Genomic DNA, 23,109 nt, shown 5'->3' with positions numbered 1-23,109 from the left:
CTACTCCGCGATTGTGGAGTCGGTACTGTGCTCCTCGATACTGGTATGGTACGGCTCCGCCAGCACGAGGGACAGATGCAGGCTCCAATAGGTCGTCAGAATCACAGAGAAGATAATTGGGCCCGACCTTCCCTCAGTCCAGGACCTGTACCTAAAAGGAGAGATAATGTACACACAACTATAGCGCTCACCAAATACCATGACACCACATGTGCAAACCAAAAAACCTAGTGGTATGAAACAAATACATTCACCCTATAATGGATGATAGTCCTCAATATTTGAGAAGGCAGAATGGAAGAATTGGTTCTCTGAAAGATCTTTCCTTCGCATGTAGAACACAGGTGGGACTGATTAATCCTTAATGGCACCTGAAAGATAAGTTCCTTCTTTTCCCAATATGAATGGAAATAGTGGGAGGTACTAAAAATTGCAGACCATAGTGTAGTAGTATTTAAAAACACGCACAGGTTTAATACCACAGATTAAATTTACAGAATACATAAAAGAAAACAGCATGTCATCAAATCACACAACGGGTATATCATGTGATTTGATGACATGCTGTTTTGTGCCTGCAGCACATAAGATGGGACGATGCGACCACGCAATTCATCAAACTATGAATCGTGTGCACAGTACTTACTACGCACAATTCACAGCAGTCGAAGTACTTATTTTAATTACCTCACCCACCTGCATTGCAACATCCACTGTAGCCTTTGGGCCACTTACTGTACACTGACGTCCGCTTGAACATAGGCAGACAACGCACAACAGGGTACGAGCAGAAGCTCAGCAGGGGCCGAAGCAGGAACTAGAGCCATTGCATATGCATACCTCCCAACATGACCCTCTCCAGGAGGGACACAATGCTCTGCTTCTGGACTTCCCTCTTAATGTATGATTGCCAGGACCTGTGTAGAACAGGTAATGGATAAGAAAGGTGTTTCAGCACTGGTGATGGAAATCATAGAGTAAGAGGGACGTGCAGGAGCAGAACATTCTGTCCCTCCTGGAGAGGGTCATGTTGGGAGGTATGCATATGAGATCACTTCACCTCTTCCTGACCACCTAGACCGGCTCCTTTCTGAGCCCCTGTCTATAGAGCCGGGTACACACTAAATGTTACCCGGCCACTGGCATCACCGATATGACGATCTATAGGCCAAGCCTGTACACAATGCATGATATATTGCGCAATATATTGTTCAAGGCCACTTTCCCCTGCATCTGGTTGTTGCCAGGATCGCCCGTCGGGGGTGCAGCATGGCCGGCAAAAGACCTGAGTGATTGCTGGTACACACTAGACCAGGCATTCCCAACCAAGGTCCTCAAGGCACACCGACAGTGCAGATTTTAGTGATATCCAGGCTGCAGCACAGATGGTTAAATCAAAATAACTGAGCTTCTAATTAAGTCACCTGTGCTGAAGCCTGGATATCACTAAAACCTGCACTGTTATAGGCCCTACACACTGGCCGATTTTCTGAAAGATATGAACGATCTCGTTCATAAATGAACGAGAACTCGTTCATATCTTTCAGTGTGGAGACTCCAGCGATGAACGATGCGCGTCCCCGCGCTCGTTCATCGCTGGTCTCCCGTCGGCTGTGCATGCAGGCCAATATGGACGATCTCGTCCATATTTGCCTGCACTTCAATGCAGCCGCGTGACGGGGGGAGTGAAGAAACTTTACTCACCCCGTCACTGCCCCCCCGCCGCCGGGTCGCTCGTCGGCCGTATCCGCCGTCGGGCAGCTCGGCCAGTGAGTAGGGCCCATTAGTGTGCCTTGAGGACCGTGGTTGGGAATGCCTGCACTAGACCATAGGTTCTCAAACTCTGTCTTCATTACCCCACACGGTGCATGTTTTGCAGGTCTCCTCACAGAATCACAAGTGAAATAATTAGCTCCACCTGTGGACCTTTTAAAATGTGTCAGTGAGTAATTAATACACCTGTGCACCTGCTGGGTTTCCTGCAAAGCATGCACTGTGTGGGGTCCTAAGGACCGAGTTTGAGAACCTGCGGCCCTCCAGCTGCTGTGGAACTTCACATACCAGCATGCCCTGCCACAGTTTTGCTATTAAGGCATTCCAAAACTGAGGCAGAGCATGCTGGGATGTGTAGTGCATGTGTGGGATGTGTATGGGACGACATATCTGTAGCCTAGTGTGTACCCAGCTTAAGAACCCGTGTCGCTGTGCGGGCTGAAAGGGCCCATTTGGAATAATCCGGGTCAAGTGACCTGGTACTCCAGCTTGGGTAGCGAGTAGGGTTGAACATGTATTCAACCCGGCTCGCTGTGCTGTGTGAACGGGAGCCGGGTCGATGCGACCCGTTAACTCTGTGTGGATGGGTGGCGCTTGGAGATCATGTGATCTCCAAGAGCCGCCCCCTCCGAGTTGGGGACAGCGGCAAGAAGGGTGCCTGAGGCGAGTCTCACCAGTGTCAGGCTCCCAAAGGGAACCCGCCTCAGGCAGTCTGAATGAGGTATAATATAGTAAATTGTTTCATATTTAATGATATAGGGACATAAAAGTCCCAGGGAAAAATATGGAATAGGGCCTCTAAGTCAGGGAAACAGGGCCGGCCACGTCTACAATTCTTTTATTCAACTAAAAACAACAACATGTACATTCACATAGTGTTATTCAGCGTCACTACATGTTACAACGTCTACGGGTCATGAAAAAGAGAGGAGGTGAGGAGTAATGGCAGATAGTGAACGAGACTCCCACTGCGCATGCGCAAGATGAGTCTCTCCCGGGAGCGTCCCCGAGTCAGTATGCCAACATTTGCTCGTCCTCGCTCTGTCCCGCTTTGCGATTGGTCGGTTCGTATCAGCGTGGTGACGTTGCTAGTCGCTCTGGCCTGTGATTGGTTGGCTACCGCGAACTGTCGGGATTCAAACCGAAGAATTAGCGGAGTCATCGCAGCAGTCTGAGCCGGCGGAGGTGTGCGGACTGGTTATCTGTATATATATATAGCGGCGTGCGGAGAGCCTGAGCTCGCCAGCCAGGTAAGGCCGGTGACGGCGCTCTGTGTATGAATATACATCAGTATCTCCAGGCAGGGAGCACCGGGGGCGGACACAGGCTGCACGTCCTAGCAGCCGGTACTCTAAAGGTTGCGCTGGGATCTGTAGTCCCACAGTTCATAGAATACCCCATACCTGGCCTATATATGCTCCACTTGTGTCTATAGCTCTTGAGCTGAGAACACCCACCTGTGGAGCCCCAGGTAGTGTCCCTTGTGGCGCCGTCCCCTCCAGTGAAATCCCTCTTGTGCCCACCTTTGTGGAGCACCTGGTTGTCACCCACCCCCCTTCTGTGTGCCCATGGTCGTGCTCCCCCCCCCCCCCCCCTCTCTGTAGTGCCTGTGCTCCCCTCCACAAGAGCTGCCTGTGAGTATACCCTCCTCCTTACAATGAGGCGTCAGGGGCATCTTGGCAAGTACCTGTTGATGTGTTCCTGCATATATGCTTACATTGTGTCTTCCTGAGCGTGGACCCAAAACTATTCTGTTGTGGTGGTTAGAATAAATATGACCTGTTTGTTTAGTTATCAGATGTTTTGGCGACTATGCCTAGTTTGTCTTTGTGATGCACTTAGAAATAAGTAAGCTAAGCCTGTTTTTTTTCCTGGATATTGTAAGACCTCTGAAAAAGAGCTGCAACTTGCATTGAATCTGTTTAATTACTGATATTGACGCTGGAATGTGACCAGCCCAAGAGGTGCTAAAATAATCCCAGCCGTGAAGGGTTTAAAATGTTATATTTATTTATTTTTTATTTCTTTCAATAAACTTTGTTGGCATGATGGAAAGAGATGGGTACTATCTGTGATCCGTATGTGGCATTTGTCATTGTAAGCTGTGAGCAGCTGACATGAGCTCTTTTTATGGCGCAAGGAGAAATACTAACACACATATATGGAATTTTTAATGTGTTACCTAAATAGCTTCCATATTAATAAGCTGAAGGCTATATTTACTAAAATCTGTGTGAGATGGTGGATGAATGTTTATCAACAAACACTTTCCATGCATTTCCTGCTTGCTGATGTATAATGCCTCACAGCCCTTGTCCTCTGCTTTTTAGAATGAGTGTGCAAGTCTTCATTGATGAGAATCTCCGAAATGACATAACAGCTGAGTCGTGTGACTTCCTGTTTACTCCACAGCCCACCGGCAGACCCTCAATACTACGTCCGTCTCAGAAAGACAATCTGCCACCCAAAAGTGTTGTGAAGAGCACCAAGGTACAATCTATGTCCTGCCGGGGTTCTATAATGTCACCCAGGTTATTACTGTTGGCGTGTAGTAGAAATAGTGTCTGTGATAAGGGTGTGAGCTGTGGAGCACTTCCAGTCTCACAGGAAACTCTGCATGTGTTTCCGGCAGTGAAAATCTAACTCTGCTTTCTAGGTAAGTTTCCAGACACCAATGAGGGATCCTCAGACTCGCAAGATTGTAACTCCTAGCGTAGCTGGCAAACCAGAGAGCGCTTTTACCCTGGATGACTGTGCACAGGCGCTGGAGCAGCTTCACCTCTCGATGTCTGACACTTCTTGGTAAGTAGCTGCTTTAATGAATGGTACATTACATCTACTGCGCACTAGGGTGTTTGTTACTGTGTTCCCCTCATGGTTTTTTTAATACATCATATTATGAGGCAGTTGTATTAACCTGGAGAAGGCATAAGGAAGTGATAAACCAGTGATCAGTACAAGGTGATAAACGCACCAGCCAATCAGTTCCTAACTGTTAATTTACATATTGCAGCTGATTGCACTGATCACTGGTTTATCACTTCATCATGCCTTCTCCAGGTTAATACATCTGCCCCTATGTTTGGTATAGCCTCTATTTGGGGGCAGAAAAATAGGTTAATCGTTACAGATCTATTTGTAGGTATTTACACAACCTATAATGCAAATTGGCTAACGTAGCATACTTAAGTAATTTTCTCTGACATCCTTAGTGGATGCTGGGACTCCGTAAGGACCATGGGGAATAGTGGCTCCGCAGGAGACTGGGCACAACTAAAGAAAGCTTTAGGACTACCTGGTGTCCACTGGCTCCTCCCCCCTATGACCCTCCTCCAGACCTCAGTTAGAATTTTGTGCCCGGCCGAGCTGGATGCACACTAGGAGGCTCTCCTGAGCCTGCTAGAAAGAAAGTTAGAATTAGGTTTTCTCTGACGTCCTAGTGGATGCTGGGGACTCCGTAAGGACCATGGGGAATAGACGGCTCCGCAGGAGACTGGGCACAATTAAAGAAAGATTTAGGACTATCTGGTGTGCACTGGCTCCTCCCCCTATGACCCTCCTTCAGACCTCAGTTAGATTTCTGTGCCCGGCCGAGCTGGATGCACACTAGGGGCTCTCCTGAGCTCCTAGAAAGAAAGTATAGTTTAGGTTTTTTATTTTACAGTGAGACCTGCTGGCAACAGGCTCACTGCAACGAGGGACTAAGGGGAGAAGAAGCGAACCTACCTAACTGGTGGTAGCTTGGGCTTCTTAGGCTACCGGACACCATTAGCTCCAGAGGGATCGCACACAGGACCCAACCTCGTCGTCCGGTCCCGGAGCCGCGCCGCCGTCCCCCTTATAGAGCCAGAAGCAAGAAGGTCCGGAAAATCGGCGGCTGAAGACTTCTGTCATCTCCAAGGTAGCGCACAGCACTGCAGCTGTGCGCCATTGCTCCTCATGCACACCACACACTCCGGTCACTGATGGGTGCAGGGCGCTGGGGGGGGGGTGCCCTGAGCAGCAATATTTACACCTTGGCTGGCAAAACTGACACCATATATAGCCCCAGGGGCTATATAGGTGGACATTACCCCTGCCAGAATTACACAAACAGCGGGAGAAAGCCCGCCGAAAAAGGGGCGGAGCCATCTCCCTCAGCACACTGGCGCCATTTTCCCTCACAGCTCCGCTGGAAGGATCGCTCCCTGGCTCTCCCCTGCAGTCCTGCACTACAGAAAGGGTAAAAAGAGGGGGGGCAATAAATTCAGGCGCAGTATATGATTATAAGCAGCTATAGGGGAAAACACTCTTTATAGGTGATATCCCTGTGGTATATAGCGCTCTGGTGTGTGCTGGCATACTCTCCCTCTGTCTCCCCAAAGGGCTTTGTGGGGTCCTGTCCTCTGTCAGAGCATTCCCTGTGTGTGTGCTGTGTCGGTACTGCTGTGTCGACATGTATGATGAGGATAATGATGTGGAGGCAGAGCAAATGCCTGTGAATGTGATGTCGACACCTGTGTGGATGGACTTATGGAAGGAATTACGTGACAGTGTCAGCTCCTTACATAAAAGGTTTGACGACATAGGACAGCCGGCTACTCAGCTTGTGCCTGTCCAAGCGTCTCAAATGTCATCAGAGGCTTTGAAACGCCCGCTACCTCAGATGGCAGACACAGATGTTGACACGGATACCGCCTCCAGTGTCGACGACGATGCGACTAGTGTACCTTCCAATAGGGCCACCCGTTACATGATTGAGGCAATGAAAAATGTATTACACATTTCTGATAATACCCCAGATACCACAAAAAAGGGTATTATGTTTGGTGAGAAAAAACTACCAGTAGTTTTTCCTGCATCTGAGGAATTAAATGAGGTGTGTGAGGAAGCGTGGACTTCCCCCGATAAGAAATTAATAATTTCTAAACGGTTATTGGCAGCGTACCCTTTCCCGCCAGAGGATAGGTCGCGTTGGGAAACACCCCCTAGGGTAGATAAAGCGCTGACACGTTTATCAAAAAAGGTGGCACTACCGTCTCCGGCCGCCCTAAAGGAACCTGCTGATAGAAAGCAGGAAACTACCCTAAAAGCTATATCTATATATATCTATATATATCTATATCTATATCTACACTATATTGAGACCAGCTATTGCATCGGCATGGATGTGCAGTGCTGCAGCTGCGTGGTCAGATTCCCTGTCGGATAATATTGATACTATGGATAGGGACAATATTTTGCTGACAATAGAGCATATAAAAGATGCTGTCTTATACATGCGTGATGCACAGAGGGATATTTGCCGGCTGGCATAAAAAATAAGCGCTATGTCCATTGGCGCCAGGCGGGGGTTATGGACTCTGCAATGGTCAGGCGATGCCGATTCGAAACGGCACATGGAAGTTCTGCCCTATAAGGGGGTGGAACTGTTTGGGGATGGTCTTTCAGACCTCGTTTCCACAGCTACTGCTGGGAAATCGACTTTTTTGCCACAGGCTACCCCACAACAAAAGAAAGCACCGTATTATCAGGTACAGTCCTTTCGGCCCCAGAAAAGCAAGAGGGCTAGAGGCTCATCCTTTCTGCCGAGAGGCAAAGGTAGAGGGAAAAAGCTGCAGCACACAGCTAGTTCCCAAGAGCAGAAGTCCTCCCCTGCGTCCGGTAAGTCCACAGCATGACGCTGGGGCTGCTCAGGCGGACCCGGGTACGGTGGGGGCCCGTCTCAGAAATTTCAGCGCACAGTGGGCTCTCACAGGTGGATCCCTGGGTCCTTCAAGTCGTATCTCAGGGGTACAGGCTGGAATTCGAGACGTCTCCCCCCCGCCGTTTCCTAAAATCTGCCTTACCGGCAACTCCCTCTGCCAGGGAGGCAGTGTTGGTGGCTATTCAAAAACTGTATTCACAGCAAGTGATTGTCAAGGTACCCCTCCTTCAACAAGGAAAGGGTTACTATTCCACAATGTTTGTGGTACCGAAACCGGACGGTTCGTTGAGACCCATCTTAAATTTAAATCCTTTAACACATATATCAAAAGATTCAAGTTAAAGATGGAATCGCTCAGGGCGGTTATTGCGAGCCTGGACGAGGGGGATTACATGGTCTCCCTGGACATCAAGGATGCTTACCTGCATGTCCCCATTTACCCTCCTCACCAGGAGTACCTCAGATTTGTGGTACAGGACTGTCACTATCCGTTCCAGACGCTGCCGTTTGGGTTATCCACGGCACCGAGGGTCTTTACCAAGGTAATGGCCGAAATTATGATACTCCTTCGCAAGAAGGGAGTTTTAATTATCCCGTACTTGGACGATCTCCTGATAAAGGCGAGGTCCAAGGAACAGTTGGTAAGGGGGGGTAGCACTTTCTCGGGAAGTGCTGCAACAGCACGGCTGGATTCTCAATATTCCAAAGTCTCAGCTGGTCCCGACGACACGTCTTCTTCTGTTCCTGGGAATGATTCTGGACACAGACCAGAAAAAAGTGTTTCTTTCAGTGGAAAAAGCCGGGGAGTTGTCATCTCTAGTCAGAAACCTCCTAAAAACAGGACAGGTGTCGGTACATTAATGCACACGAGTCCTGGGAAAAATGGTAGCTTCGTACGAAGCAATCCCATTCGGAAGGTTCCACGCAAGGATTTTCCAGTGGGACCTGTTGGACAAATGGTCCGGGTCCCATCTCCAGATGCAGTAGCAGATAACCCTGTCGGCAAGGACCAGGGTGTCTCTGCTGTGGTGGCTGCAGAGGGCTCATCTACTAGAGGGCCGCAGATTCAGAATACAGGACTGGGTCCTGGTGACCACGTATGCCAGCCTTCGGGGCTGGGGTGCAGTCACACAGGTTAGAAATTTCCAAGGACTGTGGTCAAATCAGGAGATTTCACTTCACATAAATATTCTGGAGCTAAGGGCCATTTACAATTCCCTAAGCCAAGCAAGGCCCCTGCTTCAGAACCAGCCAGTACTGATCCAATCAGACAACATCACGGCGGTCGCCCATGTAAACAGACAGGGCGGCACAAGAAGCAGGAGGGTAATGGCAGAAGCCACAAGGATTCTCCGATGGGCGGAAAATCACGTGTTAGCACTGACAGCAGTGTTCATTCCGGGAGTGGACTACTGGGATGCAGACTTCCTCAGCAGGCACGACCTCCACCCGGGAGAATGGGGACTTCATCCAGAAGTCTTCCAAATGCTGGTAAACCGTTGGGAAAGACCACAGGTGGACATGATGGCGTCCCGCCTCAACAAAAAGCTAAAAAGATATTGCGCCAGGTCAAGGGACCCTCAGGCGATTGCTGTGGACGCTCTAGTAACACCGTGGGTGTACCAGTCGGTTTATGTGTTTCCTCCTCTGCCTCTCATTCCCAAGGTACTGAGAATAATACGAAGGCGAGGAGTGAAAACTATACTCGTGGTTCCGGATTGGCCAAGAAGAGCTTGGTACCCGGAACTTCAAGAGATTCTTTCAGAGGACCCATGGCCTCTACCGCTCAGGCAGGACCTGCTGCAGCAGGGGCCCTGCCTGTTCCAAGACTTACCGCGGCTGCGTTTGACGGCATGGCGGTTGAACACCGGATCCTGAAGGAAAAAAGCATTCCGGAGGAAGTCATCCCTACCCTGAGCAATGCCAGGAAGGATGTCACTGCAAAACATTATCACCGCATTTGGCGGAAATATGTTGCTTGGTGTGAGGCCAGGAAGGCCCCAACGGAGGAATTTCAACTGGGTCGATTCCTGCATTTCCTGCAAGCAGGGGTGACGTTGGGCCTCAAATTGGGGTCCGTTAAGGTCCAGATTTCGGCTCTGTCGATTTTTCTTCCAGAAAGAACTGGCTTCACTGCCTGAAGTTCAGACCTTTGTCAAAGGAGTTCTGCATATTAAGCCTCCTTTTGTGCCCCCAGTGGCACCTTGGGATCTCAATGTGGTTTTGGAGTTCCTGAAATCACATTGGTTTGAGCCGCTTAAGACTGTGGATTTGAAATATCTCACGTGGAAAGTGGTCATGCTGTTGGCCCTGGCTTCGGCCAGGCGTGTCAGAATTGGCGGCTTTGTCCTGTAAAAGCCCTTATCTGATTATCCATATGGATAGGGCAGAGTTGAGGACTCGTCCTCAGTTTCTCCCGAAGGTGGTGTCAGCTTTTCACTTGAACCAACCTATTGTGGTGCCTGCGGCTACTAGGGACTTGGAGGATTCCAAGTTACTGGACGTAGTCAGGGCCCTGAAAATTTATGTTTCCAGGACGGCTGGAGTCAGGAAAACTGACTCGCTGTTTGTCCTGTATGCACCCAACAAGCTGAGTGCTCCTGCTTCTAAGCAGACTATCGCGCGCTGGATTTGTAGCACTATTCAGCTTGCACATTCTGCGGTGGGACTACTGCAGCCTAAATCTGTAAAAGCCCATTCCACAAGGAAGGTGGGCTCATCTTGGGCGGCTGCCCGAGGGGTCTCTGCTTTACAACTTTGCCGAGCTGCTACTTGGTCAGGGGCAAACACGTTTGCAAAATTCTACAAATTTGATACCCTGGCTGAGGAGGACCTGGAGTTCTCTCATTCGGTGCTGCAGAGTCATCCGCACTCTCCCGCCCGTTTGGGAGCTTTGGTATAATCCCCATGGTCCTAACGGAGTCCCCAGCATCCACTAGGACGTCAGAGAAAATAAGAATTTACTCACCGATAATTCTTTTTCTCGTAGTCCGTAGTGGATGCTGGGCGCCCATCCCAAGTGCGGATTGTCTGCAATACTTGTACATAGTTATTGTTACACAAATCGGGTTATTGCGAGCCATCTGTACAGAGGCTCCGTTGTTATCATACTGTTAACCGGGGTTCCTATCACGAGTTGTACGGTGTGGCTGGTATGAGTCTTACCCGGAATTCAAAATCCTTCCTTATTGTGTCAGCTCTTCCAGGCACAGTGTCCTAACTGAGGCTTGGAGGAGGATCATAGGGGGAGGAGCCAGTGCACACCAGATAGTCCTAAATCTTTCTTTAGATGTGCCCAGTCTCCTGCGGAGCAGTCTATTCCCCATGGTCCTTACGGAGTCCCCAGTATCCACTACGGACTACGAGAAATAGAATTACCGGTGAGTAAATTCTTATTTTAAATTTGAAATCCTTGAACACATACATAAAAAAATTCAAGTTCAAGATGGAATCGCTCAGGGCGGTTATTGCAAGCCTGGAAGAGGGGGATTACATGGTATCACTGGACATCAAGGATGCTTACCTGCATGTCCCCATTTACCATCCTCACCAGGAGTACCTCAGATTTGTGGTACAGGATTGTCATTACCAATTCCAGACGCTGCCGTTCGGTCTGTCCACGGCGCCGAGGGTATTTACCAAGGTAATGGCCGAAATGATGATACTCCTTCGAAGAAAGGGAGTTTTAATTAACCCGTACTTGGACGATCTCCTGATAAAGGCGAGGTCCAAAGAGCAGTTGTTGGTCGGGGTAGCACTATCTCAGGAGGTGCTACAACAGCACGGTTGGATTCTAAATATTCCAAAGTCACAGCTGGTCCCTACGACACGTCTACTGTTCCTGGGGATGATTCTGGACACAGACCAGAAAAAAAGTGTTTCTCCCAGAGGAGAAAGCCAAGGAGCTGTCCTCTCTAGTCAGAGGCCTCCTGAAACCGAGGCAGGTATCGGTGCATCACTGCACGCGAGTCCTGGGAAAGATGTTAGCTTCCTACGAAGCAATTCCATTCGGCAGGTTCCATGCAAGGATCTTTCAGTGGGACCTGTTGGACAAGTGGTCCGGATCGCATCTTCAGATGCATCGGCGGATAACCCTGTCTCCAAGGACCAGGGTGTGTCTGCTGTGGTGGCTGCTGAGTGCTCATCTTCAAGAGGGCCGCAGATTCGGCATACAGGACTGGATCCTGGTGACCACGGATGCCAGCCTTCGAGGCTGGGGGGCAGTCACACAGGGAAGAAATTTCCAGGGACTATGGTCAAACCAGGAGATTTCACTACACATAAATATTCTGGAACTAAGGGCCATTTACAATGCCCTAAGTCAAGCAAGACCCCTGCTTCAAAACCAGCCGGTACTGATTCAGTCAGACAACATCACAGTGGTCGCCCATGTAAACCGACAGGGCGGCACAAGAAGCAGGATGGCGATGGCAGAAGCCACAAGGATTCTCCGATGGGCGGAAAATCACGTGTTAGCACTGGCAGCAGTGTTCATTCCGGGAGTGGACAACTGGGAAGCAGACTTCCTCAGCAGGCACGACCTCCACCCGGGAGAGTGGGGACTTCATCCAGAAGTCTTCCAGCTGATTGTAAACCGTTGGGAACGGCCACAGGTGGACATGATGGCGTCCCGCCTAAACAAAAAGCTAGAAAGATATTGCGCCAGGTCGAGAGACCCTCAGGCAATAGCTGTGGACGCTCTAGTGACACCGTGGGTGTACCAGTCGGTTTGTGTTCCCTCCTCTTCCTCTCATACCCAAGGTACTGAGGATAATAAGAAGAGTAAGAACTATACTCATTGTTCCGGATTGGCCAAGAAGAGCTTGGTACCCAGAACTTCAAGAAATGCTATCAGAGGACTCTTGGCCTCTGCCGCTCAGACAGGATCTGCTACAACAAGGGCCCTGTCTGTTCCAAGACTTACCGCGGCTGCGTTTGACGGCATGGCGGTTGAACACCGGATCCTAAAGGAAAAGGGCATTCCGGAGGAAGTCATTCCTACGCTGATTAAAGCTAGGAAAGAAGTAACCGCAAACCATTATCACCGCATATGGCGAAAATATGTTGCGTGGTGTGAGGCCAGGAAGGCCCCAACGGAAGAATTTCAGCTGGGTCGATTTCTGCACTTCCTACAGTCAGGAGTGACTATGGGCCTAAAATTGGGTTCTATAAAGGTCCAGATTTCGGCGATGTCTATTTTCTTCCAGAAGAACTGGCTTCACTACCTGAAGTTTATACTTTTGTAACAGGAGTGCTACATATTCAGCCACCTTTTGTGCCTCCAGTGGCACCTTGGGATCTCAATGTGGTGTTGGATTTTCTAAAATCACATTGGTTTGAACCACTTAAAACCGTGGATTTAACATCTCACGTGGAAGGTGGTCATGCTATTGGCCTTGGCTTCGGCCAGGCGTGTCCGAATTGGCGGCTTTGTCGTGTAGAAGCCCTTATCTGATTTTCCATATGAATAGGGCAGAATTGAAGACTCGTCCCCAGTTTCTCCCTAAGGTGGTATCGGCTTTTCATTTGAACCAACCTATTGTGGTGCCTGCGGCTACTAGGGACTTGGAGGATTCCAAGTTGCTGGACGTAGTCAGGGCCCTGAAAATTTATGTTTCCAGGACGGCTAGAGTCAGGAAAACGGATTTGCTATTTATCCTGTATGCACCCAACAAGCTGGGTGCTCCTGCTTCTAAGCAGACTATTGCTCGCTGGATTTGTAGCACAATTCAGCTGGCGCATTCTGCGGCTGGACTGCCGCATCCTAAATCTGTAAAAGCCCATTCCACAAGGAAGGTGGGCTCTTCTTGGGCGGCTGCCCGAGTGGTCTCTGCTTTACAACTTTGCAGAGCTGCTACTTGGTCGGGGGCAAACACGTTTGCTAAATTCTACAAATTTGATACCCTGGCTGAGGAGGACCTTGAGTTCTCTCATTCGGTGCTGCAGAGTCATCCGCACTCTTCTGCCCGTTTGGGAGCTTTGGTATAATCCCCATGGTCCTTACGGAGTTCCCAGCATCCACTAGGACGTCAGAAAATAAGATTTTACTCACCGGTAAATCTATTTCTCGTAGTGGATGCTGGGCGCCCATCCCAAGTGCGGATTGTCTGCAATACTTGTATATAGTTATTGTTACACTAACGGGTTATTGTTATGAGCCATCTGTTCAGAGGCTCAGTCATAGTTCATACTGTTAACTGGGTATAGTATCACAAGTTATACGGTGTGATTGGTGTGGCTGGTATGAGTCTTACCCGGGATTCAAAATCCTTCCTTATTGTGTCAGCTCTTCCGGGCACAGTATCCTAACTGGGGTCTGGAGGAGGGTCATGGTGGGAGGAGCCAGTGCACACCAGGTAGTCCTAAAGCTTTCTTAATTGTGCCCAGTCTCCTGCGGAGCCGCTATTCCCCATGGTCCTTACGGAGTTCCCAGCATCCACTACGGACTACGAGAAATAGATTTACCGGTGAGTAAAATCTTATTTTAATTTTTATTTAATGAACGGACTGTAGTCAGCCCTGTCTGAAACTGATGATGGTAGAATAATAAATAACATGTGGGTGTATCTTTATTATATAACCTGTTCAAGACATACTAAAAAAACTTTTGTCTGCTCCCCCTTTCCTTTTATTGATCAGTCTAAATCCGGAAAAGATTACAGACTGTGTCATAGGTGAACCCACAGCACTCCCTGATGATGAAACTAAAGTGCAGAGCGTGGGCGCATATACGTTAGACTTTGACAAAATGAACGAGATCAATCCATTTAAAAGCACTACTAAAATGCAGAATTCTCCTGCAAAACTGGAGTCTCTCCCAACAAACTTCCCCGAGCCACTGGCCGACTTGGAGGAGAAGGTACCTGTATGTGAGGATGTGGCTCTGCTGAAGGATAACCCATCCACTGTAGACTCTCCAGTTACCGTACAGTTTTACACAGGAAGTGATACTTCCAATATTTCTAATAAATCTGCTTTAGATGACACCATTCCTTTGGCCGTGGAATCCAGTGCTGTCCTAGAGAGTGCATCAAATCTGCCAGCAAATCTAGAAGAGAAGCTTGTTCCAGCTGAAAAGGAGGTCTGTGCCGTAGATGGCAAAGCCACAGATGTGATCGTGGATTCCACCAATGGCGAGGATGAAGTCTTACACTCCCAAGTTCCGCTTTCTCCTCCAATTCAAATAGGATCTTACAAATTTGATCCTGATCAATTTGACATGATTGATCCATTTAATACTGGAGGTGCGAAGATTCAGAACTCCCCAAAAAATCTTGGTGCAGAAGTTGCCGAGGTGGTTAGACCTGAACCAGAGACTCTTGAATTTGAACCAGGCCAGATTGATACGATTGATCCATTTACTACTGGTGGGTCAAAGCTGCAAAACTCTCCAATAAAACCAGTTTCAGAAGTCGAAAATGTGGTTAAAGCTGAACCAGTAAAATTTGGCTCAGATTCTGGCCAAAGTGATACCATAAATCCATTTACTACTGGTGGGTCAAAGCTGCAAAACTCTCCAGTAAAACTGATTTCAGAAGAGGAAAATGTGGCTAAAGCTGAACCAGTGAAACTGGAATTTGGTTTTGGTGGCGATGCTCCCGTGCGAAAGCCGCCACCTAGAAATCTGGGGAAGAAACTTGGTGTCAAACTAGCACCAAAAAAGAAGCCTGTGGCCCAGGAGCCTGCTGCAGGAAAACCGAAGGAGCAAGATACACCAAAAGCCCCAGAAGATGAGATCATTGTCCCCAAAGCGTCCTACAACTTTGACTGGGATAAATTTGATGATCCCAGTTTCAATCCCTTTGGTAGCGGTGCATCGAAACTTGGTGGCGCTCCGGTCTCTGAGCCTGTCTGTGAGGTACCAAGTATGGAGAAAGAGGACAATCCACTTAAACCAGATGCCACTTCCACAGACTTGTCAGGGGAAAAGCTGGATGGTGAAAAATCGGTTCAGTCAGAGCTTCATGAAAAGTGAGTATTAACCCTGCTTGTATAACTTTAAGGCTTGTTCAGGTGATGGGATTTGTAGTTCATGCTGAAGCTGCGCTTCAGATAACATACTGTGGGAGCAAACAAATGGGGAGATATATCGAGCAGTAAACAGAAGTGGGCTAGTTGCCGTAGCTTCCAATCTTCTATTTATTATTTTATAGAATGTACTTGATGCCTGCTAAAAGCTTATTGGTTATTATGGGCAACTTGTATAGAGACATTTAGAGACTAGAACATCTCCCAAAGGGTGGGATCCTATTAGCAGCCGTACTTTCTCGCTGCTAATAGGATCGCGAGGGGCGATCCTATTAGCTGAAATAGTTTTCTGTTGATACTGGCATTTATTGGGGATTATGTTTTGGGTGCCTTAGGCACACGAAAGATGATTCGTGATAAGGGGTGACTGGAGGATCTATGTGTTTTTGTGCGATTGCGGGTCCATTTTCGGTCAGTCAAAACTGTCTCTAGTTGGATACCGCAATAATGAAAGCCCTTAAAAGGATAACGCATAAAGGGGTTAATTTCAGCTCTGTTGGCAAACTAAAGTTAGCAGTTGGACAAAACCATGTGCACTGCAGGTGGGGCAGATGTAATGTGCAGAGTTAGATTTGGGTTGGTTATTTTGTTTCTGTGCAGGGTAAATACTGGCTGCTTAATTTCTACACTGCAATTTAAATTTCAGATTGAACACCCCCCACCCAAATATAACTCTGCACATGTTATATCTGCCCCCCCATCAATGCACATGGTTTTGCCCAATTGATAGCTTTTTTTGGTTTGAGAACAAACCTGGATGAGGACCAATTCTTTAAGGGGTATATTCAATTATTTGAAAAGTCTGCTGGGTGTCTATTCCCCCCCCCCCCCCCCCCTACCTAATAGGAAAAAACAGACACCCAACAGACTTTTCAAACATTTGAAGTGTCAATGGGTCAGAGTTGAGTGCTGTATTAGTGACCTGTGACTGACATTCCTGCTTATGTGACTCATTGTAAACCAGGGGTGGGGAACCTCAGGCCCGCAAGCCGTATAAGGCCCGCAAAGCCACTTGATCCGGCCCTCGCAGGCTCACCTAACCTAGGGAGATGCCGGGCGCCCACTGCGATTTTGTTACTAGTGGGCGGCCGGCTTCTTCCTCTCAGCAGCAGCCGGAGGCAGGAGCTCACTCCTGAGCTCTGGCTTCCGGCTCTGGTAGTGTTGCGTATGTGCCTATGCAGTGCTATGGGAGAGATGTCATGACGTTTCTCCCATAGTTCTGAGGAGTGGGCAGCCAGGCAGAGGGCAAGGGTACAGAAGCAGGAGCGGGGCTGGTGAGTATTGTTTATTTTCTCTGACGTCCTAGTGGATGCTGGGAACTCCGTAAGGACCATGGGGAATAGCGGCTCCGCAGGAGACTGGGCACATCTAAAGAAAGCTTTAGGATCACCTGGTGTGCACTGGCTCCTCCCCCTATGACCCTCCTCCAAGCCTCAGTTAGATTTCTGTGCCCAACGAGAAGGGTGCACACTAGGGGCTCTCCTGAGCTCTTTGTGAAAGTTTTAGTTTAGGTTTATTATTTTCAGTGAGACCTGCTGGCAACAGGCTCACTGCATCGAGGGACTAAGGGGAGAAGAAGCGAACTCACCTGCGTGCAGAGTGGATTGGGCTTCTTAGGCTACTGGACATTAGCTCCAGAGGGACGATCACAGGTTCAGCCTGGATGGGTCACCGGAGCCGCGCCGCCGTCCCCCTTACAGAGCCAGAAGAGCGAAGAGGTCCGGAAAAATCGGCGGCAGAAGACTATCCTGTCTTCAGATAAGGTAGCGCACAGCACCGCAGCTGTGCGCCATTGCTCTCAGCACACTTCACACTCCGGTCACTGAGGGTGCAGGGCGCTGGGGGGGGCAGCGCCCTGAGACGCAATAAATCGATAAAAAAAACCTTATATGGCTAAAATAAATGCATCACATATAACTCCTGGGCTATATGGATGCATTTAACCCCTGCCAAAACATACAGAAAAAGGATGATAGGCTCCGCCCCTTTCTCGGCGTCCTTATCTCCTCAGCACACTGGCGCCATTTTCCCTCACAGCTCAGTTGGAGGGAAGCTCCCTGGCTCTCCCCTGCAGTCACTACACTACAGAAAGGGGTTAAAAAAGAGGGGGGCACAAATTAGGCGCAGTATATAACAATACAGCAGCTATAAAGGGAAAAACACTTATATAAGATTATCCCTGTGTGTATATATATATATATATATATATATATATATATATATATATATATATATATATATATATATATATAGCGCTCTGGTGTGTGCTGGCAAACTCTCCCTCTGTCTCCCCAAAGGGTTAGTGGGGTCCTGTCCTCTATCAGAGCATTCCCTGTGTGTGTGCTGTGTCGGTACGTTGGTGTCGACATGTATGAGGAGACGGAGTAGAGTGTCTGAAATTGTGTTGTCACCCCCTAGGGGGTCGACACCTGAGTGGATGTACTGTTGAAATTGCGTGACAGTGTCAGCTTTGTATAAAAGACAGTGGTTGACATGAGACAGCCGGCTACTCAGCTTGTGCATGTCCAGACGTCTCATACAGGGGCCCTAAAGCGCCCGTTACCTCAGATACAGACGCCGACAGGGGTACTGACTCCTGTGTCGACGGTGAAGAGACAACCGTGATTTCCAATAGGGCCACACATTGCATGATTGAGGCAATGGAAAAAGTTTACACTTTTCTGATAATATGAATACCACCAAAAAAAGGGGTATTATGTTTGGTGAGGAAAAACTTCCTGTAGTTTTCCTGAATCTGAGAAATAAAATGAGGTGTGTGATGATGCGTGGGTTTCCCCCCGATAACAATTGATATTTTCTAAAAAGTTATTGGCAGTATACCTTTTCCCGCCAGAGGTTAGGGTGCGTTGGGAAACACCCCCTAGGGTGGATAAAGCGCTCACACGCTTGTAAAAACAAGGGCTCTACCCTCTCCTGAGATGGCCGCCCTTAAGGATCCTGCTGATAGAAAGCAGGAGCGTATCCTAAAATGTATTTACACACATACTGGTGTTATACTGCGACCAGCAATCGCCTCAGCCTGGATGTGCAGTGCTGGGTTGGCGTGGTCGGATTCCCTGACTGGAAATATGATATCCTAGATAAGGACAGTATATTATTGCCTATAGAGCAATTAAAAAATGCATTTCTCTATCGTCCTAGTGGATGCTGGGGTTCCTGAAAGGACCATGGGGAATAGCGGCTCCGTAGGAGACAGGGCACAAAAAGTAAAGCTTTAGGATCAGGTGGTGTGCACTGGCTCCTCCCCCTATGACCCTCCTCCAAGCCTCAGTTAGATTTTTGTGCCTGGCCGAGAAGGGTGCAATCTAGGTGGCTCTCCTGAGCTGCTTAGAATAAAAGTTTCGTTAGGTTTTTTTATTTTCAGTGAGTCCTGCTGGCAACAGGCTCACTGCATCGTGGGACTAAGGGGAGAAGAAACGGACTCACCTGAGTGCAGAGTGGATCGGGTTTCTTAGGCTACTGGACACTAGCTCCAGAGGGACGATCACAGGTTCAGCCTGGATGGGTCACCGGAGCCGCGCCGCCGTCCCCCTTACAGAGCCAGAAGAGACGAAGAGGTCGGTGAAATCGGCGGCAGAAGACATCCTGTCTTCAGACTAAGGTAGCGCACAGCACCGCAGCTGTGCGCCATTGCTCTCAGCACACTTCACACTCCGGTCACTGAGGGTGCAGGGCGCTGGGGGGGGAGCGCCCTGAGACGCAATATAACGGAATACCTTAGGTGGCAAAACAGAATACATCACATATAGCTCCTGGGCTATATGGATGTATTTTAATCCCCTGCCATTTTACACAGAAAAGCGGGAGATAAGGACGTCGTGAAGGGGCGGAGCTTATCTCCTCAGCACACAAGCGCCATTTTCCCTCACGGCTCCGCTGGAAGGACGGCTCCCTGACTCTCCCCTGCAGTCCTGCTTCAGAATCAGGGTAAAAAAGAGAAGGGGGGGCATTTTTGGCAGCAAATAACGATAATAACAGCAGCTATAAGGGAATAACACTTATATAAGGTTATCCCTATATATATATATATATATATATATATATATATATATATATATATATATATATATATATATATATAGCTAGCGCTGGGTGTGTGCTGGCAGACTCTCCCTCTGTCTCTCCAAAGGGCTAAGTGGGGTCCTGTCCTCTATCAGAGCATTCCCGGTGTGTGTGCGCTGTGTGTCGGTACGCGTGTGTCGACATGTATGAGGAGGAAAATGATGTGGAGGCGGAGCAGTTGCCTGTGTTGGTGATGTCACCCCCTAGGGAGTCGACACCTGACTGGATGATTGTATTTAAACAATTAAGTGATAATGTCAGCAATTTGCAGAAAACTGACGACATGAGACAGCCGGCAAATCAATTAGTGCCTGTCCAGGCGTCTCAGACACCGTCAGGGGCGCTAAAACGCCCGTTACCTCAGTGGGTCGACACAGACCCTGACACAGATACTGAGTCTAGTGTCGACGGTGACGAGACAAACGTAATGTCCAGTAGGGCCACACGTTACATGATCACGGCAATGAAAGAGGCATTGAACCTTTCTGACACTACAAGTACCACAAAGAAGGGTATTATGTGGGGAGAGAAAAAACTACCAATATTTTTTCCTGAGTCAGAGGAAATAAATGAGGTGTGTGAAAAAGCGTGGGTTTCCCCCGATAAAAAACAGCTAATTTCTAAAAAATTATTAGCATTATATCCTTTCCCGCCAGAGGTTAGGGCGCGTTGGGAAACACCCCCTAGGGTAGATAAGGCGCTCACACGTTTATCAAAACAAGTAGCGTTACCGTCTCCTGATACGGCTACCCTCAAAGAACCAGCTGATAGAAGGCTGGAAAATATCCTAAAAAGTATATACACACATACTGGTGTTATACTGCGACCAGCAATCGCCTCAGCCTGGATGTGCAGTGCTGGAGTTGCATGGTCGGATTCCCTGACCGAGAATATTGATACCCTGGATAGGGACAATATTTTGTTAACTATAGAACATTTAAAGGATGCACTACTATATATGCGTGATGCACAGAGGGATATTTGCACCCTGGCATCAAGAATAAGTGCTATGTCCATCTCTGCCAGAAGAGCGTTATGGACGCGACAGTGGTCAGGGGATGCGGATTCCAAACGGCACATGGAAGTATTGCCGTATAAAGGGGAGGAGTTATTTGGGGCTGGTCTATCGGACCTGGTGGCCACGGCAACGGCTGGAAAATCCACCTTTTTACCCCAGGTCACTCCACATCAGCAGAAAAAGACACCGTCTTTTCAAACTCAGTCCTTTCGTTCCCATAAGTACAAGCGAGCAAAAGGCCACTCTTTTCTGCCCCGGGGCAGAGGAAGAGGAAAAAGACTGCACCATGCAGCCGCTTCACAGGAGCAGAAGCCCTCCCCTGCTTCTGCCAAGTCTTCAGCATGACGCTGGGGCTTTACAAGCAGACTCAGATATGGTGGGGGCCCGTCTCAAGAATTTCAACGCGCAGTGGGCTCACTCGCAAGTGGATCCCTGGATTCTACAGGTAGTATCGCAGGGGTACAAACTGGAATTCGAGGCGTTTCCCCCTCGTCGTTTCCTGAAGTCTGCTTTACCAAAGTCTCCCTCCGACAGGGAGGCAGTTTTGGCAGCCATTCACAAGCTGTATTCCCAGCAGGTGATAATCAAGGTACCCCTCCTGCAACAAGGAAAGGGGTATTATTCCACGCTGTTTGTGGTACCGAAGCCGGACGGCTCGGTGAGACCAATTTTAAATCTGAAATCCTTGAACACTTACATAAAAAGGTTCAAATTCAAGATGGAGTCACTCAGAGCAGTGATGGCAAACCTGGAAGAAGGGGACTATATGGTGTCTCTGGACATCAAGGATGCTTATCTCCACGTCCCGATATACCCTTCTCACCAAGGGTACCTCAGGTTTGTAGTACAAAACTGTCACTATCAGTTTCAGACGCTGCCGTTTGGATTGTCCACGGCACCTCGGGTCTTTACCAAGGTAATGGCCGAAATGATGATTCTTCTAAGAAGAAAAGACATTTTAATTATCCCTTACTTGGACGATCTCCTGATAAGGGCAAGATCCAGGGAACAGTTAGAAGTCGGAGTAGCACTATCTCAGGTAGTGTTACGTCAGCACGGGTGGATTCTAAATATTCCAAAATCGCAGCTGATTTCAACGACACGTCTACTGTTCCTAGGAATGATTCTGGACACAGTCCAGAAGAAGGTGTTTCTCCCGGAGGAGAAGGCCAGGGAGTTATCCGAGCTAGTCAGGAACCTCCTAAAACCAGGACAGGTCTCAGTGCATCAGTGCACGAGGGTCCTGGGGAAAATGGTGGCTTCTTACGAAGCGATTCCATTCGGAAGATTCCATGCAAGAACATTTCAGTGGGATCTACTGGACAAATGGTCCGGATCGCATCTGCAGATGCATCGGCGGATAACCCTGTCGCCAAGGACAAGGGTGTCTCTCCTGTGGTGGCTGCAGAGTGCTCATCTACTAGAGGGCCGCAGATTTGGCATTCAGGATTGGATCCTGGTAACCACGGATGCCAGCCTGAGAGGCTGGGGAGCAGTCACACAGGGAAGGAATTTCCAGGGCCTGTGGTCAAGCCTGGAAACGTCTCTTCATATAAACATTCTGGAACTAAGGGCCATTTACAATGCCCTAAGTCAAGCAAAACCTCTGCTTCAGGGTCAGGCGGTGTTGATCCAATCGGACAACATCACGTCAGTCGCCCACGTAAACAGACAGGGCGGCACGAGAAGCAGGAGGGCAATGGCAGAAGCTGCAAGGATTCTTCGCTGGGTGGAAAATCATGTGATAGCACTGTCAGCAGTATTCATTCCGGGAGTGGACAACTGGGAAGCAGACTTCCTCAGCAGACACGACCTTCACCCGGGAGAGTGGGGACTTCACCCAGAAGTCTTCCACCTGATTGTAAACCGTTGGGAAAAACCAAAGGTGGACATGATGGCGTCCCGCCTCAACAAAAAACTGGACAGATATTGCGCCAGGTCAAGGGACCCTCAGGCAATAGCAGTGGACGCTCTGGTAACGCCGTGGGTGTACCAGTCAGTGTATGTGTTCCCTCCTCTGCCTCTCATACCAAAAGTACTGAGAATCATAAGGAGAGGAGTAAGAACTATACTCGTGGTTCCGGATTGACCAAGACGGACTTGGTACCCGGAACTTCAAGAGATGCTCACGGACGAACCGTGGCCTCTACCTCTAAGAAAGGACCTGCTACTGCAGGAGCCTTGTCTGTTCCAAGACTTACCGCGGCTGCGTTTGACGGCATGGCGGTTGAACGCCGGATCCTGAGGGAAAAAGGCATTCCAGAAGAAGTCATCCCTACTCTGGTCAAAGCCAGGAAGGACGTAACCGCAAAACATTATCACCGCATTTGGCGTAAATATGTTGCGTGGTGTGAGGCCAAGAAGGCCCCTACAGAGGAATTTCAACTGGGTCGTTTCCTTCATTTCCTGCAAACAGGACTGTCTATGGGCCTAAAATTAGGGTCCATTAAGGTTCAAATTTCGGCCCTGTCGATTTTCTTCCAGAAAGAACTGGCTTCAGTACCTGAAGTTCAGACATTTG

At 48.8% G+C, this 23,109-nt stretch overlaps 1 protein-coding gene across 5 annotated transcripts in view; it reads left to right on the top strand.

Moving 5' to 3' along the window:
• Positions 1-1,012: 1,012 nt before the first annotated feature.
• Positions 1,013-23,109, top strand: part of TACC3 (transforming acidic coiled-coil containing protein 3) — a 75,462-nt gene continuing 53,365 nt past the window's right edge. The window contains exons 1-4 of one of the 5 annotated variants that reach the window (XM_063924840.1): positions 1,013-1,037; positions 4,104-4,263; positions 4,430-4,575; positions 14,099-15,430. In XM_063924840.1, coding sequence (XP_063780910.1) covers positions 4,105-4,263; positions 4,430-4,575; positions 14,099-15,430 — 1,637 coding nt within the window. In that variant the 5' untranslated portion in view covers positions 1,013-1,037; position 4,104. The other 4 variants (XM_063924825.1, XM_063924836.1, XM_063924834.1 and 1 more) reach the window with 4 other exon arrangements.

The sequence above is a fragment of the Pseudophryne corroboree genome, chromosome 1, assembly GCF_028390025.1.
Source record: "Pseudophryne corroboree isolate aPseCor3 chromosome 1, aPseCor3.hap2, whole genome shotgun sequence".
Taxonomy (NCBI): Eukaryota; Metazoa; Chordata; class Amphibia; order Anura; family Myobatrachidae; genus Pseudophryne; species Pseudophryne corroboree.
The sequence above is the reverse complement of the archived record's forward strand: the minus strand, read 5'-3'. Positions and strand labels throughout refer to the sequence as shown.